Here is a 19,232-nt window from a genome sequence, read left to right on the forward strand (position 1 = left end):
CTGTGTCTCTCTCTGTCAAATAAATAAATAAAATCTTTAAAAAATAAAAAATAAAAAATAAATAAAAGACCCTTTAAAAATATAAAAATCATTCTTTTCTCACCGGCCATACAAAAGCAGATGGGCCAGATTTGCTCTGTGTGAGCCACAGTTTGCTAATCCCTGGACTAGATGGTGAAATAAACTCATAAGAGGTAATGTGTCAAATCAATTTATAAAACAATGATAAAATCAGGAACAGAATTTAAATCTTCACATGTCATTCAGGATACCATTCCACATCTATGAAAATCTCTACCTTACCTGAAATTCATCGAAACATAAGAGACATGCTTCTTCACTGATCTCTTCAGCTATGGGAGCTATTGGATCATATGATTTAGCCATGAATCCTGGTTTTCTTTTTGGCAAACTCTGTTTAAGGCGGTGTATTCCTTTAATGGATGAAATTAAACACAAATCAAATACTGTATTAACTGTTCATTTTAAATAACTATAATGTATCTTTTAAATCTCTAAATGAAACCTCAGTGTGAACATAAAAACTAAGTTTAAATGCCACATAAAATCAAATGCGATTATTGAAAAATTGGTTGCATTTTCTCTACCTCAAAATAAGTTGTTCACATCTTAATACATTCCCATGGCTGTAAGGACACTTTGTAGTCATTCCATCCCTACCCTTCAATCACTTCAGAGGTGACAAAGTGATAGCCTAGATGACAAGATGGTAACTAGATGGATCAACAGATCAATCTTGTTGCTGAGGATTTCAGAGATGCGGGTAGAGGAGGTGATCCTGCCCTACGTCTAGCATACATAATCAGATGTTCCCTTATCTCTAGGCAATCCCACTTCACTCCTTAAAAGTGTATTGAATATTGGAAGTATTAGAAGAAAAATGCAATGTTCATGCCCTGGTGAGGTTACGGTATAGCTGGTAGACAAATAATGCACAACAGAAATAATCTAAGAACACTGACAAAGCAGTAAGGCATACATACAAGCACATGAATGCCTACCTGCTAAGGTGACACAGAGGAAATGACCTAGTCAAGAACAACTTCTTGAAATAAGCGAGTTTTTAACATTTCTTATTGATCCTTAGTAGAAAGAGGAAATACCCGACCTTCATATAGTAACCTCTTTTCTCTTAATGGGAAGTACTGAATTTGTCTTTAGGACCAACTCTAAATACATCACGAGTTGTTTCAATATAGCACAAAACAAGTGAAACCAAATAAAATCTCACTTTAAGCAAACTAATTTTTTAAAAGATTAAGAATTTTTAAAAGATGGTAAGAACTATTCTGTAGTGTTTGCCCACTTAAAAATCCCTTCTTTTAGACCATTTAACTTACTTTCATGAACATCTAGCATGAACCCATGAAAATGAACCCGTTTCTTCCTCTTCATCTCCACATAAGCATAAAACATGTCCATCACCATTGTTTTCCCTGTACCTTAAAAAAAAAAACAAAAAAAACTATTAAACAGTATGTACTGATCGCTCTAATGATTGTTCATTAGCTTTGGGATAATGAAACCGTACTCTTCTACTGGAAAGCTTAAGACTATGTTACTTTTTTGGAAAGGAGTGTTTATTTTGTATGTTAAATGAGCTAAAAATAAAATGTTGATATTGCTCTTTTTTGTTAAAATCCTGTTATTAGGAAATACAACATTTAATTAACATTACAGGGGCTATTTCCCGCAGAGAACTATGTAAATAAACTGGTAAGATCTGCAGATTATTCATTCTTCAGTTTCTCTTCCAAAAGACATCAATATGAATAAAATAACTTAATTAAGTAAATATTTATTGGGCCATAAGCAAGAGGAGTGGTCTTAGGGAAATTGAAAGATGAAAAATAAAAAAATAAAGACTAGTATCTAACATAAATGCTGAAAGTAAATAATAGATGTACATTAGAACTGCAGAATTGCCAATTTTAACAATTTTTTTGGTAGGTTTATCTTTATTTCTCTTTGCATATCCTACAGTATTTTTTTTATACATGTTGATACTATGCTCTTTTTCTGTTAAGTTTTTTATTTTAATTGCAGTATAGTTAACACACAGTATAATATTACTTTTTAGGTGTACAATGTAGTGATTCAACACTTCTATACAACATGTGGTGCTCATCACAGTAAGTGTACTCCTTAATCCCCATCATCTATTTCACCCATCCCCCCCAGCCACCTCCCCTCTGATAACCATCAGTTTGTTCTCAATAGTTAAAAGTCTGTTTCTTGCTGTTTCTTTTTTTTTCTTTGCTTGTTTTGTTTTAGCTTTTGAAGAAAGTGTTCTTAAGATACAACACTTTCTTAAAAAGCTGAGAACATAAATCTTTCAAAATGAGGCTTACTTGAAGAAATTGAAACCGTTAACCCTTCAACACTGAAACTTTGAACCACTGTGATTGCTTTAGTAATCGAAGAGTCATATTTAACAAAGTATGCACGGAAAGTCTTATTCCCTCGCAGAAAGCCCAGAGCTTTGGGGACATTGGCAGTACTCAGGCTCAGGTCAGATCCAGCATTCTTCAGCAGGCCAGGTCAGGGCATGCTGGTGCTGTCCCTCATGCTCACCACTTCCTCTGGCACGACCCCACCACAGTGCCCATCCTCTCCTCCCAGGAGCTACGAGTATACATAGGCGGCTCAGGATGTGAGATCTAAGTCTTAAATCTATTTGGCTTTCCTCCATTCCATATGGCTTTGAGCCCATGCCATCTGAATCACCAGAAAGTTTTTTGTATGTGAAAATACAATTCACCAAACACATCTGGTCATTAATGAAGAAACCAATTCGATTTAAAAGTAATTTTTTTGCAAAAAATATTTAGTATAATATTTCCTGATACAGTGTGTAGCAGCAGATTTGAATCATTACATTTATGCAAAATAATAAAATTTTAAATTCTGCTGCATGAAACAGTACGCTTGTAGATCCAGAAAAAAGTCAGGAACTCACAAAAAATGTGAATAATATATATTTGAATGTAATCTTTGTGCTGAGTCTTTAAAAAACAGGCTTAAAATATAACAAGACCATCATATAAAAAGCTTCTGGAGATAAAAGCAAAAAAAAAATCATAAAGGAAAAAATGGCTACCTGAAATTTAACCTTCTGGGGGCGCCTGGATGGTCCAGTAGGTTAAGTGTCTGCCTTCGGCTCAGGTCATGATCCCGGGGTCCTGGGATCGAGTCCTGCATCAGGCTCCCTGCTCAGCAGGGATCTGCTTCTCCCTCTCCCTCTGCCCCACGTCCCTGCTCATGCTCACTTGCGTGTGCGCGCGCTCTCTCTCTCTCAAATAAATAAATAAAACCTTAAAAAAATTAACCTTCTGAATATCAAAATCACTATAAATAAAGTTAATATCCTTATTTATTTAATCAATATATTGTTACTGAATAACACATGTGAGGCCCTATTCTGGGTGCTCGGGATCTGGTAGTAAACAAAACAGAGAAAAATCCCTGTCTTCATGAAACCTGAAAGATTAACCTTACATATCTTTAAATATGAAGAGCTCTTAGAAACTACAGTGGTGTTTTGGGGTTTTTTTTGTTTTTGTTTTTGGTCTGTCCTAAATCTCTTACTTTTGAAAACTTCCCTACTTAGCATAATTCCATAAGGGCATCAATCACAGGATGAGCCAATCAAAATACCCCTTTATCATATACACTGTGGTTGGCCCTGTAATGAGCACATGACCCAGTTAGGTCAGTGTTCTCTAGAGGCAGTTAATGTGGATCCTGAAAATAAGAATCATCTCTTCTCTTTTTAAAGGAGCAACCTAGAAAATTCCAGAAATACTTTTTATAACAGCAAAAAATTGTGACCAAGAATGAAGCCAGCAACAAAACTATGAACAAGAATGAAGCCAAAAAGGAAAGCAGAACCAAAAGATGAAGGAAAAGGGAAATGGAGGGAAGGGGAGAGAGATCCCAAAAATATCACTTAAGATATTAAATATAGATCTACCCACAGCTGAATCAGACCATTATTCAACTTAATAATTAAACCAGCCATTAAATTCCTCCCCTGGTTCAGCCAATTCAACTGGCTTTTTTTTTTTTTTTTCCACTACAACTGAAAGAATACTAAACAGGACAGATTTAACAGGGGAAAGAAAAAAAGATGATCAATGTACAAAAAAAACATGAGTATTCAAATGACACAAAAAATATAAATAGCTTTAAACATATTTTTAAAAGTTTAATTCTACCAGGAATAAAAGGAATACAAGGAAAAACACCCATGATATACCATTTTTATGTTCGTTAAGATGTAGGAAAACAAGCACTCTAATATACTTCTGGAGACAGTATAAAACCAACCCTTCTGGAAGTCAGTTTGGCAATGTCAATCAAAAGGTAGACAAGTATTTAAAAATACTCAGAACCAAAATCAATACTGTAAAGATATTTTTGCTCCCTAAATTATTTCAAAGCTCAATGGAATCCCAATCAAAATCAATTTAGAAATAACTTGACAACATGATCCTAAAGTCAATCTCCTGATAAAAAATAAATAAATAAAGGTCTATCAACAGGAAACTGATTAAGTGAATTGTGGAACATTCATATAATAAAATAGTACATACCCAGTAAAATGAATGAGGTAGATCAATACGTTCTGATATGACATGATATCTAAGACCCACAATTAACTGGAAAAAAAATAAAGTACTTAATATTTGAATAAAATAAAAACACCCACACTTTTAAAAATTCTCCTGAGTGGCTAATTTCTTTAAAAAGTGTGAAAAAGGGACATCTGGGTGGCTCAGTTGGTTAAGTGTCTGCCTTCGGTCCGGTCATGATCCCAAAGTCCTGGGATCAAATTCCGCATCAGGTTCCTTGCTCAGCAGGGAGCCTGCTTCTCCCTCTGCCTGCTCCTCTCCCTGCTTGTGCTTGCTCGCTCTCTCTCTCTCACAAATACATAAAAATCTTTAAAAAATTACAATTAAAAAAATTTTAAAGTGCCGAAAATACTCTAAAACAAGATCAAGTAGCAAGTAATAGAGGTTGGGGGAGGCAAAGAGGAAAAGAAGAGAAACTATACAATAAAAATGTATCATGAAATTAGAAAATTATATTTGAGTGGTACCGGACTGTTTAAAAAAATCAACTAAACCAATTAAGCAGACCTAAGGATATATAATAACAGTGTATATGAAAAAAATAATTGTTAAAGACAAATGCTCAGCCATTTGCAGAAAATAAAACTAGATTCCTACTCACATTTCACACCAAAATTAATTCCAGATGAATCCAAGGTGCTAAAAAATATGAAAAACCCGGAAGATAATATGTGTGAACATTTGTATCACCTTGGAGTAAGAAAAGTTTAACAATGTGTATCAAGAAAAGGAAAACTTCTGAGAGATCATGTGAGAGTAACTGGTTCCAGATTTGCCATCCCAACATAAACACCTTGAAAATTGGATGAAATATATGAAACTAATATTTTCAGACACTGGAAAATAAAAATACAAGACTCTGATTCCCGACAGAAGGGAAAAACAAGATGAGCCCTGTATCACTGCAGCTTTTGGTTTGGAGGCACCCTCCAGACTGCTGCACAGAAAGGAGGAATCCAAGCAAAACACCCAGGGCAGGCTGAGTTGGGTTAAGAGAGATCAGAATTATGGGAGTCCAATGCCAGTGAAATTTGCAAGGCAAAATGCCAGGGAGGAGGAAGCTATCTATGAAAGAGCTCCAGAAATCAACATGTGGGTACTCTTAAGTCTTTGGCTGAATACTAGCTGCTCATGTGTAGGGTGATACTCCATGATGTGAGGCAAAGAATGGCCATCAGGAAACTGTAAAATGAACAATTTCCAGAGATACTGTACTCATGCAACAACTTGGATGAATCTCTAAGAAATTACACTGGGGTGGGGGCAGAAAGCCAATCTCAAAGGTTATGTACTTTTCCATTTATATAACATTTTTGAAATGACGGAATTTTAGAAATGGAGAACAGATTGATGGCTGCCAGGACTTAACAAAGAGAGGGTGAGTAGGTACGGTTACAAAATTATGAGCAACACAAGGGACTCGTGGTGATAGAATTGTTCAGTACCTTGACTGTGGCAGTAAATACATGAACCTACACAGTTGACAAATTGTACAGAACTAAATACAGACACAGAAATGAGTACAAGTAAAACAAGAAATTTGAATAAGATCAGTGAATTATATCAATGTCATTCTGTTTGTGATATTTATACTATAGTTTTGCAAAATGTTACCTTTGGGGGGAAATGAGTAAAGTGTACACAGATATCTCCATATTACTTCTTACAAGTGTGAATCTATAATTATCTCAATAAAAATTTCAATTAAAAAAATACTTCACGGGCCCCAGGATGGTTCAGTCCGTTAAACATACTACTCTAGATCTCAGCTCAGGTCTTGATCTCAGGATCATGAGTTCAAGCCCCAGATTGGGCTCCATGCCCAGCATGGAGCCTACTTAAAAAAAAAAAATACTTCAAATGAATCAAGCTGCCATGTAAGTAACTTAACTCCCTATCAAAATAAAATTCAATATATAAAAACCATATAATCATCACATTTGAAAAAATGTTTCACAAAAGTCAGCACACATTCATGACCAAATCTCTCAGCAGACTAGGAAAAGAAGCATACTTTTCAAACTCATAAAGGACAAATACAAAAAGAAACATACAATGAAAAGATGCTCAACATCACTAATCATTTGAGAAATGCAAATCAAAACTACAATGAGATACCACTTCAACACCCATTAGGATGGCTATTATTTTTTTAAGAAGAAAATAACAAATATTGGTAAGGATGTGGAAAAATGAGGACCCTTGTACATTGCTGGTGGGAATGTAAAATAGTGCAGCTGCTGTGGAAAACAGTATAGAAGTTGCTCCAAAAATTAAACACAGAGTGACCATATGATCCACCAACTCCACTTCTGGGTATATACACAAAAGAACTGACAGCAGGGATTCAAACAGATACTGTTCACCACAGTCAAAAGATGGAAATAACCCAAACACCCATCAACAGATGAACAGATAAAAATTGGACACATATGCTGGAATACTATTCCGCCTTAAAAAGTAATGGAATTCTGATACAGTCTACAACATAAATGAACCCTGAATAAAACTATGGTAGGTGAAATAAGCTAGACACAAAAATTTAAATAATATATGATTCCACTATATATGACATACCTGGAGTAGTCAAATTTACAGGGACAGAAAATCGAATGGTGGTTGCCAGGGCCTGGGACAGAGGGGCATATGGAATGGGGAATTATTGTTTATAGGTAGAGAGTTTCAGTTTGGGAAGATGAAAAATGTTCTGGAGATGGATGGTATAATGGCTGCAAAAGATTTAAAGATCTTTAAAAATGAAGATGAAAATGTTCTGGAGATGGATGGTGTGATGGTTGCAAAACAATGTCAATGTACTTACCGCCACTGAACTTTACAAGTAAAAGTAGTTAAAATGGTAAATTTTATGTTATGTATATTTTGCCACATTAAGAAAAATAATACATTAAAAAAAATACCCTACAATTAACATCATACTTATTAGTGAAAGACTGAACACTTTTCCCCTAAAATTTCACACAAGGCAAGGACATTCACTCTCACTACTTCTATTCAGCATTATACCGGAGTTCCTAGCTAGTGCAATAAGGCAAGAAAAAGAATCAGAAGACATACAAATTGTAAAGGAAAAATTTTCTTTATTTGCAACAGCATGATTGTATACATAAAAATTCCTAAAGAATCTATCAAATAACCACTAGAGTTTATAACTGAATGTAGCAAGGTCACCAAAAAAATCAATTGATTCTATACACTAGCAGCGATCAGTTGGAAATTAAAATTTTAAAACACAATACCATTTGCAGTGGCATCAGAAAACATAAAATACATAGGAATAAATTTATCAAAAAATATGGCAGAACTCTGCATTACAACCTATAAAACAGCACTGAGAGAAATTAAAGATCTTTAAAAATGAAGAAACATACCATGCCCATAGATTGGAAGACTCAATTTTTATCAAAAAATCAGTATTTATCAAAAACATCAATATTTTAAGTTATCAATTCTTTCCAAATTGATCTATAGATTGAATGTAATCCCAATCAAAATCCCAGGAGGATTTTTTTTAAAAGAAATTAACCAGCCAATTCTAAAATGTATGTGGAAATGCAAAGGTCACAGAATGGCCGAAACGATCTTGAAAAAGACAGAGTTGAAAGACTCCCATTACACCACAGGGATGCATCAGCAAAACCCACGTTGTAGGAAATCCTACAGGACAAATTAATTTATATATGTATGTGTATATATATATATGTGTAACAGTGTGAATTTTGCTGATGCATCTCTGTGGTATGATGTCACACACACAAACATACATACACACACCCACACACACAAAGAGACTAAAGACTTAATAATTAATAGCACACTGGGCACCTGGGTGGCTCAGTTGGTTAAGCGACTGCCTTCAGCTCAGGTCATGATCCTCGAGTCCCTGGATCGAGTCCTGCATTGGGCTCCCTGCTCGGCAGGGAGCCTGCTTGTCCCTCTAACCCTCTCCCCTTTCATGTGCTCTCTTTCTCATTCTCTCTCTCTCAAATAAATGAATAAAATCTTTAAAAAAAAATTAATAGCACACTGAAAACAAACATTTACGACAATTAGAAATCTAAGTAACTGAGTATTTAATGAAATTACAAATAATGTTAATTTTTAGAGTGTGAAAATGGTATATACTTAAATCTCTACTTATTTTGTATTCATTCTTTATCTTATTTCTACCAACATCTAATTTTTTTTCCTACTTCTAACACAGACTAGTAGATATACCCCCAAAATTATTAATATTTGACTTTCCTCAACACCAAACAGTGCTTAGGGAGAATATGAGGGAAATGTTAAGTTCATGACACTACCAAAAAAGGGAGGAAAAAGGTAACAAAGGTCTTTCTAAAATGTAAAATTCTTTCAATGTGGCTATGATAAACACCATTAGATTTAGTATGGTGGGCAAGAGCCCTGTGTGTGGTGGAATTTCAGAGATGCTAAAAGATCTCTCTGCCCAAAATCACCAAGTGATCAGCTGGATCACTACAGTTCTATTTCATATACCAAGTGCCAGTGAAATTCTAACTTTTAGAAGCTCTTTTTATTTTTTTTTTTAATTTTTTTAAAATTTAAAATCTATTTATTTATTTATTTGAGAGAGAGAGAGAGCAAGCACGAGTGGGGAGGGGCAGAGGCAGAGAGAGAAGCAGGCTCCCCACTAAGCAGGGAGCCTGATGTGGGGCTCCATCCCACGACACTGAGATCATGACCTGAGCCAAAAGCAGACGCTTAACAAGCTGAGCCACCCAGGCACCCCTAGAAGACTCTTTTTAAATGCAAATGTTCTGGTGAGGTAACCTACTCATCCAATGGAACCCATTAAAATTTTAGCAAGTAGTTTAGAATAGTTTAGATTAGAAACAGCTTAGAAGTAGTTCAGATATTTAGCTAGAAGGCAGATCCTGGGATAATATGAGTCCAACCAGTTTAAGTAGTAGAGGAGAAAGCTGTGTCCTGTGGAAGGTCCAGCATGAGAAATCCTAATGCCCAAAAAGATGAAACAGCAGGAAAAAACCCTAGCACACCAACATGTAGTAATGGATATTAGAGACACTAGACCAGTGTTTTTCAAACTGCCTCTACAACCAGAATTATCTTTTCATAGACTAGAACAGAATAGAAAATATCCAAATGTATCACATGTCAGAGTAAGTTTTCTTTCATAAAACTATTTTTCAGGGGTGTGTGTGTGCGTGTGTGCACATGTACACACACATACATACATAGGTCAGAATGTAAAAATATGTTTTACTGTGGGTCATGTTCAAAAATATTTCAGAGCCATCACAAGAGTCTATAAGCTTTGGGTGAGCAAAGGCTGTGTCTGCTTTTATTCACCATTACATCTGCAGAAACAACACACTGCCTGGCACACAGCAAATGTTCAATAAAATTTGTCAAGTGAACACAAGAATGAGGACAGATGTTGAAAAAATATGGGGAAGAAACCAACACTAAATTTTACCTACTTCACAATTTTGCTTTGGTCTCTATAGTATCCTAAATAAAACCTTGTGTTTTTCTCAAGAGCAGATTTTTACGAGGAAGAGTAATTTATAAAAGCTAAAACTCTTCTAACTTTCAAGCCTATATAGTTATGAAGCCAAAAATGACTACTTGAGCGTCCCCCTCCCAGTGTTGCCCTTTTCACAGCCAAGCCCCCTGCTGAAGGAGCTGGAAGTGCTGTCCTCCATCACCCAAGCCCAGAATTTAACCAGGAGGCAGCAGAAAAGGGACTGATAAACAAAAATGTACTTTGATCCTCTCCAAATGTACAGGAGGAATCATTAACCCTGCCATCACCACCACAGCCTGCTAGTCAAGAGCTGAAACCTTGTTGTAAGAAAGCCAACTATACTGGGGAGCCTGGGTGGCTCAGTCCGTTAAGCGTCTGCCTTTGGCTCAGGTCATGATCCCAGGGTCCTGGGATCGAGTCCTGCATCGCATCGGGCTCCTTGATCAGCGGGGAGCCTGCTTCTCCCTCTGCCTGCCGCCCGCCCTGCTTGTGCACATGCTCTCTCTCTCCCCCTCTCTGACAAATAAATAAAATTTAAAAAAAAAAAAAGGAGAAAGCCAACTATACGGGTAAGAATGAAGCCACAAAACACTCCTACTGCAGCATTTGGCTTCTGCATGAGATATGCTAAGCATTTTATTAATGAAAACATTTCAAGGTTGAATCATGATGATAAGGTCTCCAGTTTACATATCAACTCTACTGGAGTTCCCTGGATTGAGGGTCCATCTGAGTCAATCATCTCAACACAAGTAGAATGGAGTGTTCGTGTCAGAGCCCAGGGCAAGTACAGGAATAAGGAGCAGAAGGGGGTGCTATGAAACAGACATCTTTCCCATTGAATCTCTTCAAAATTGAACACCTGTTTCCCAAGTCTAAAAAAGGAAAATAGTAACGAAAAAGAGCTTGTGAGAGCATTCTGAGGCTATTCTCCCAGATAGCAACCCCCCTCCATGCAAAATAAGAATCTGACCTATCTTTTATTACCTGTTTTGTATTTTTTTTAAGATTTTATTTATTTATTTGACAGAGAGAGAGAGCACATAAGCAAGGGGAGGGGCAGAGGGAGAGGGAGAAGCAGACTCCCTGCTGAGCAGGGAACCCAACGTGGGGCTCAATCCAGGACTCTGGGATCATGACCTGAGCCGAAGGCAGACGCTTAACCGACTGAGCCACTCAGGTGCCCTGTTTTGTAAATATTCTAAACTAAACTGAGTACAGTCATAAAAAATGTTCATTTCCCTTCCTACTGTAGAATTCCTTTCTCTTCCCCTCTCTGCATTATAAAGATGTTCTTAACCAAATGTTGCCACACACCCAGCTCTGTGAACAACCACAGATGTTACCATATCCTCTCTAACTCTTTCAAGCACTCAGATGAATTATATTTATCATACCTCCCTTCTATTTATTAGCATATGGCTGTATTTTCCAAACTAAAATCCATTAACTTTTATAGGTTTGGGGTATTATTATTATTTTTTAAGTCCTTTTGCAGAAGTGGAAACAGTTGGGTTTTACTAACCATCTCCATGTATGGTTAAGTGGTTGAAGTAACAGGAGAAACAAAGATATTGATTTTAGCAATGACTAAACATGAAAGTGAAGGTATAGGAAGTAACTGTTCTCCAAAGAGGCAAAGAATGAGAGACAACAGAATGAGACCTGCTAGCAGTACCCAAAGGTGTGGACACATAAAACTGCTCAAACACCTGGCATAAATTGCTTTCTAAATAAGAAGTAAGCCTGCACTGTACTCAAAAATACCAATTAGCCAATGAACTAAGAAAAAGAACAGCTTGAGCTTCTTTAACAGTTTTCAAATCTGTAAGCTCCAAGAACATAAAGAATCTTAAGGGGCAAGCTCTCTCACTCACTTGTTTATGAATTCACCAATTCTTTTTATTAGACTTGCTAAATAAATCTATAAATGTAAAACAGGCATTCAAAAACAAATAAGAGGGAGGACCCAGAAAAGAACAGTTGGATCTTTAAGGCACTATAACTACTTATTTGGCTCCTATTATTTTTCTTGTCCTAAAATTCTTACTAAGATAAGAAACTTTGCCTCTACTTCCTCATAATGCAAATTTGTTATGGCTATAGGGGAGCCTGAGATTTATCAGTTGAGCAGCAAAACTGATTTTGCTATATGTAAATGTGCATTTTTAGTTAGCCAATAAAAGAAATGATTGATAAGCAATAAGACCAGATAAACTAAGAGCCACCTTCATGACGTCGGTGAAGGTGGGTAAATAGGGAGAGGTTTAGAACTAGGAGAGAAGAATTTGTTTGAAGGAAACTGAAGCCAAAAAACAGACAAGTTCACCAAGAATGAAGTCAGAAAAGAAGCAAGACATTCTTTGATTAGGAAAATCTAAAAAGTAAGCAATAGCTCATAAGGTTTCCAAGAAAACTGTACCCAATATATGGATGTGGGAGACCAAGGAAACATAACCACTCATTCATTAAGAATATCCACTAATAACTCAATGAAAGATAATAGTAACTAAATTGAGGACAAGGGTTTAGATTATGAGTAAAAATATAAGCGGAAATTAAAAGTAAAAAAGAACAGCTTATTTTTTTTAAGTATTAGCTGAGTCAAATAGCTTTGAGAAATGAGATTCTTATTTACCTCATAACCTATTTACAAATGATTACCTTCCCTGAGATGAACTCAGTTTATACACTAAGCAATGCGTGCAGCCGACCATGCTAACCAATCCTAAACTACAGTCGCACCCTGAGAAGAAAAAGAAAAGAAAACTAAGATAATGGCCCTCCTCTCCCCACCCCCCCATTTTACTTTGCCTCATCCTATTCCCTGGCTGGCAATGGACTGAGGGGTGGAAATGGAAATATCCCTGAGTGAAAGCTGGGAGCCTCCTGTTTAGACCACTCGAAACTTACTTTAACATACTTACCAACGTCTCCATAAACATATAGGCCTCTTGGAGGTCTGCTCCTTGAAAAAAGCTGCAAATTAAGAACAAATTATAAATCTCTTACACGGAAATAATTAAATATCATCACATACAGAGTGTTCCTAACTGTCAGATACAGGACTAAAATGGGCTATTGTACACAATAAGTTAAAATATTTGATGTAAAAGGCTATGAAGCCCAAGTTACATTTTAACGCAGGAGGCAAGAATCATAAAGCCCAGAGCAAGGGCTCTGAAGGGACACAACTTGAGTTTGCATCCCCTACATCATTTAGTAACTAGGTAATCTTCCCCCTCTTTCCTAAATGGGCTCCCCAAACAATAATAGCCTAGACCATTCCCAGCAAGCAAGAGATCAGAAGAATTTTTCTAGAGACACTGAATAGTCTCCAGAAAAAAAGGAAAACAAACAAACAAAAACCTGAAGGTACTTATGTGCAGACTTCTCTTAAAGAAATAACTGGTCCCTATTAGATCACCTTACAGTAGAGCACACCAGTCAACCAGCCTCTTACGGATAGAGCCTTCAGTTGGCTTGTTAGTATCTGAAAAGATTCTAAAATGAACTGACACACAACAATCAATAGAAACTTGAAAAGGAAAATGTTCAAGATGAAAGCTGGAGACCAGAACAAGGGTACAGAAGGGAGAAAAACTCAGAGGAAACAGGGGCACCTGGGTGGTTCAGTCGGTTAAGCATCCACCTCTTGATCTCAGCTCAGGTCATGATCTCAGGGTCTGGGATCGAGCCCCACGTGGGGCTCCACAATCAGTGCAGAGTCTGCTTGTCCCTCTCCCTCTGCTCCTCTCCCACCCTTGTTCATGCACATGCACTCTCTCTCTCAAATAAATAAAGAAAATCTTTTAAAAATAAAACTGCAATCAACATAATTAACATGCTGGGGAAAATAAGAGAAGCTATTAAAACTGTAAAGCAAGAACAAAATGCAATTTTGAAAAAGGAACATCAAGAACAAAAGAACATTTTGAAATTTAAAATATGTTAGCAGGGGGGCACCTGGCTGGCTCAGTCAGTAGAGCATGTGACTCTTGATCTCAGGGTTATGAGTTCAAACCCCACGTTGAGTGTAGAGATTACTTAAAAATAAAAAAATCTTTTTTTTTTTTAAGATATTACTTATTTATTTGACAGAGACAGACACAGCGAGAGAGGGAACACAAGCAGGGGGAGTAGGAGAGGGAGAAGCAGGCTTCCTGCTGAGCAGGGAGCCCGATGTGGGGCTCGATCCCAGGACCCTGGGATCATAACCTGAGCCAAAGGCAGACGCTTAACGAATGAGCCACCCAGGCGCCCCAAAATAAAAAAATCTTAAAAAAAAAAAGTATGGTAGCAGAAATACAATTTCAGAAAAAGGATTAGAAGATAAACTTGAAGAGCTGTCTCAAAAAAATACAACAAATAAACAGCAACAAGAATACATGGAAAAATATAAGAAAATTACTGGATTAATTCATCAGGAGGTCCAATATCTGACAAAAAAGGAATTCCAGAAAGAGAAAATAGAAGAAAAAGGAGAGGAGGAAGTTATCTAAGAAAGAATGCAAAGATTTTTTCTCAAATCTGAAGGACTTCATTTCTAGATTGGGAGGAAAGAGTAAGTACCCAGCACAGGAAGGGAAATAAAACCTATACCAAGTCACAATCCTGAAATTTCAGATACCAGGGATATAAAGAACACCCTACAAACATCCTAGGTGGCTTTTCGGGAGGATAACAAAGGGGCAAGGGAACAGGTCACAAACAACAGATAAAGATTTGAATAAGATTTGAGGGACAATGATTTCCAATCTAATCCATCCAATCTATCCATCAAGTACAAAAACGGAAAATTGGCATTCCATCCATAGAGGGTCTTAAAAACACCTCCCCATCAGAAATAGGAACACCTTGACTCCAGAAAAGACAGATGAGCCTGAGAAGGAAGCCCTGGTAAGATGGAGGGTTGCTCTAGAAGCAAAGAGGCACAAGCAGATAAAGAAAGCAATCACGTCCGGACGGAAACAGGAGGATGGAGGGCTCCAAAGGAAGAAACAAAATGGAACTTCTCTTTGCCTGATATTATTATCAACCCTAATAACCATCCTAAATTTTGTTCCACTTAGAAGAGTAATCTTCAAACTCTGCAACAGCTTCTAGACACCTGTGCAAAAGCCAAGGTAAGCCAGGGCAGAGAGAATTCAGACAGGGTAAAAGCAGAAAGAAGTGAAGGTTATGCCACTTAGCACAAACCAGAGCAGTCAGGATTTCGGCAGAGAACATTCTCAAAGGCTATGTTATCATCTAGTGTTGATTATACAAAATGCTTTTGTTTTTTAATCTGTGGGTTCACTCCAACATACCTCAGAAACCTCTCTAGTTTTCCTGCTCCTCTTGGCTTTCTCTGAGAACCCAGCCCCTGACTCCAGCACACCCCTTCCAGAAGAACCTTCCCCATGGTTTAGGCAAAAGGATCTTCTTTGCTTTGATTCTGCCAGCTGGATGCCTTCCCTGTGTTCTTCTGCACATTAACTCTCCATCTATTCTTAAACTTCAACGGAAAACAGATTCTACTCCTGCCAAAACCTCTTAATTTGTTTTGTTTTAAAATTTTATATGTGCCATTCTTGTACACTGGTTATTCTATTTTCAACTTGTCAGAAAAAAGCATTATGCTCTTAAATAATTTTAGAACAGCTTCAAATTGGAAAACTTGCATACAACCTCATAATCTCTAAGTATATTCTATGTATTAGAAATCTTTTGAAAGCAACATTCTGGGGGTGCCTGGGTGGCTCAGTCGTTAAGCGTCCGCCTTCAGCTCAGGTCATGATCCCAGGGTCCTGGGATTGGGTCCCACATTGGGCTCCCTGCTCAGCGGGAAGCCTGCTTCTCCCTCTCCCACTCCCCCTGCTTGTGTTCCCTCCCTCGCTGTGTCTCTGTCAAATAAATAAATAAAATCTTTAAAAAAAAAAAAAAGAAAACAACATTCTGTATTCTGTGAAGTGTCACAGCAATTCATAATTCTTCACAACACATTTTGCAGGAATAGTCCCGGGTCTACCCTAGTACTATTCACATGATACCATCAATATATGCTAAATAAATGAAGTTCGAGGCAAAAATTTAACAAAGATTGGGGAAAAAAGATGACATGGAGAGAACTCAATCAAGGCTGTCCAAAAAAATAGCATTTGGTTCTATCTTCTGTTTTACCCACTCAAACTCAACATATTTTGGAAAGAACATTTTAACAAATATGTTACACTATATATTACACACATATTTTCTAATTACGTAACTATAATATATAACATGTTAGATACCATCTACCTAAACAATATATACTCCAAGTATTTCCACTTTGAGAGGTAAGCTAATTTTCTCCTAATATATTTTCAGTCTACCAAAAACTACTGAAATTATTTCAAGGGATTTAAAAATCTGTATGTTGGGGCGCCTGGGTGGCTCAGATGGTTAAGCGTCTGCCTTCGGCTCAGGTCATGATCCTAGGGTCCTGGGATCGAGCCCCGCATTGGGCTCCCTGCTCAGCAGGAAGCCTGCTTCTCCCTCTCCCACTCCCCCTGCTTGTGTTCCCTCTCTTGCTGTGTCTCTCTCTGTCAAATAAATAAATAAAGTCTTTAAAAAAAAAGAAAAGAAATTGCAATCTCACCCATATCTGCACTCATTTTTTCCTCTCTCTCTCCTACGACAAAGTAAGATGATTCTTCTTCCTATGTAACTTTTTATCAATTTCTGGATCTCAGTCCTCACCCCCACCACTTTCCCAGGAACCATGCCCATCAAATTAAATGTTTCACTTCTCTTGTAATCCTTTTCAGCAACAGCTTTATAAATGTGTTCCTGTGAATTTATTTTTATAATCTATTAAGTGTAATGTCTTGTAAGCAAGACATAAACCCAAAAGCTATAATGGAAAAGACAGAAACATTAAAAGCAATGAAATTAAACATATCTGTTTGGGGAAAAAATGCTAAGAACAGTAAAAAGGCAAGAAAAAAAATCTGGCAATATTACAGACAAGAATTTGTTTCCTTAGTAAGCATAGTTTTTATAAACCGATAAGAAAACAAATACAAATGGCTTAAACATTTGAAAGAATACTTATTCTCCTTCACAATAAAAGAGGTATGTTTTAAAATAACAATGAAATACTGCCATGACAAAAATCTAAAAGTCTGAGAGAATACAGTACTGTCAAAAATGTAAGGAGACATGCAGGCTCATAAATTAGTAAGAATATGAACTGCTGCAATCTTTTTTTTTTCATAGCACAGTGAATTTTAATGTCCTCCCCTTTGGGAAGGTCACACTGTACACTTTTGGAGATACCCCTAAAGTTGTCCAGTAATTCCACTTCTGGGTATTTATCCAAAGGAAATGAAAACACTAAGAAAGATATCTGCACCCCCATGTTATTGCTGCACAACCAAGACATGAAAATAACAAAAGTGTCCAAAAATTGAAAATGGATAAAGAAAATATATACATTGGGATATTATTCAGGTATAAAAAAAAAGGAAATCTTGCCATTTGTAACAACATGGACGAACCTTGAGGGCATTATACTAAGTAAAGTAAATCTGGCAGAAAAAGACATATACTGGGGTGCCTGGCTGGCTCAGTTGGAAGACCCTGTGACTGTTGATCTTGGGGTTGTGAGATCAAGCCCCACGTTGGTGTAGAGATTACTTAAAATAAATAAACTTAAAAAAAAAAAAAAGAAAAACACATATAATGAATAATATCACTTATCTCTGGAATCCCCAAAACAAAAACCAAAAAGTAAAACTCCTAGAACTCTCTAGTCAGACAGCCTTCTCAAGTTTAGGAGACTTACTGTAATAACCTAAATCAGAAGGGAGGATAAGAAAAGCAGGTGTCAAAAGAATGTCATTAAAATTGTTTTAAACAATATGGCTAAACTAACAATTGTACAATAAAGAAATGTGCTGTGGGGCACCTGGGTGGCGCAGTCAGTTAGGCGTCCAAACCCTGGCTTTGGCTCAGGTCATGGTCTCAGGGTCATGAGACCAGGCTCTCCACTCAACACAGTCTGCTTGGGACTCTCTCTCTGTCCCTCCCCAACATGCTCGGTGTCCTTCTCTCTTTCTCTCTCAAATAAATAAATGAATAAATCTTTAAAAAAAAAAAAAAAAAAAAGAACTGTGCTGATATCACCAGTGTTTGGGGTCCTGGCTGTTATGCATTTGGTGATACACTCCAAACCACTAAGTTTAGTAAAATTTATGTTTTGAAGTTTATATACAGTATATAAAAGCTGATTTCCACCCAAAGAATCTTTTGAACATGGGGTTTACATTTTAAAAAGTAAACATCCAATCATTCTATCAAAATTTTATGAGACATAACCAATGCAAAGTGTGAATCCAAACACACACACACAGAGACACACACAGTTAAAGGGATATTTAGGGAACAACTGAAGAAATTTAAATGTGGGCTTCATATTTAGGGTTGCGAGATGAAATACACAATGTCCAGTTAAATGGGAATTTCAGATTAACATCAAATAATTTTTTAGTATGTATGTATGTGTGTGTGTGTATGTGTGTGTGTGTGTGTATCTCCCAAATATTGCAAGAGATATACATACACTAAAAAAGTATTATTTATCTGAATAACTTACCTGGACATCCTGTATTTTTCTTTGGTAAAATCAAGCAACTCTATTTTAGATAATATTATCATATCAATGTTAAATTTCTTGGGTGTGATAATGGTAATACAGTTATGCAGGAGGATGTCCTTGTTAGGAAATACATAATGATGTTTTAAAGGGTCGAGTGTTATTATGTTGCAACTTTCAGCTAATTAAAGAAAATTATATATATATTTTGAGAGAAAAACCAAATGGGGCAAAATGTTAACCATTCATGGATTTAAGTGTATTGTTGAAATTTTTCAAAATAAAACGTTGTGGGGGAGGGAATTTGATGAGTCCAATATGGCGGAGGAGTAGGAGACCTTAGCTTCCTCTGGTCCCAGGAATTCAGCTAGGTAGCTATCAAATCATTCTGAACACCTGTGAATTTAACTGGGAAATCGAAGAATAGCTG

General features: G+C 36.7%; 1 protein-coding gene across 4 annotated transcripts in view; it reads right to left on the reverse strand.

The window, feature by feature from the left end:
- The window catches only part of AFG1L (AFG1 like ATPase), a 232,441-nt gene that overhangs the window by 143,745 nt on the left and 69,464 nt on the right, over nt 1-19,232 (reverse strand). For all 4 annotated transcript variants that reach the window (XM_032408123.1, XM_032408121.1, XM_032408120.1 and 1 more), the window contains exons 4-6: nt 13,113-13,164; nt 1,362-1,463; nt 304-434 (exon numbers count right to left, since the gene is read on the reverse strand). In XM_032408123.1, coding sequence (XP_032264014.1) covers nt 304-434; nt 1,362-1,463; nt 13,113-13,164 — 285 coding nt within the window. The remainder of the gene's footprint in view (nt 1-303; nt 435-1,361; nt 1,464-13,112; nt 13,165-19,232) is intronic.

Source organism: Phoca vitulina, unplaced genomic scaffold, assembly GCF_004348235.1.
Source record: "Phoca vitulina isolate PV1807 unplaced genomic scaffold, GSC_HSeal_1.0 scaffold9, whole genome shotgun sequence".
NCBI classification, from domain to species: Eukaryota; Metazoa; Chordata; class Mammalia; order Carnivora; family Phocidae; genus Phoca; species Phoca vitulina.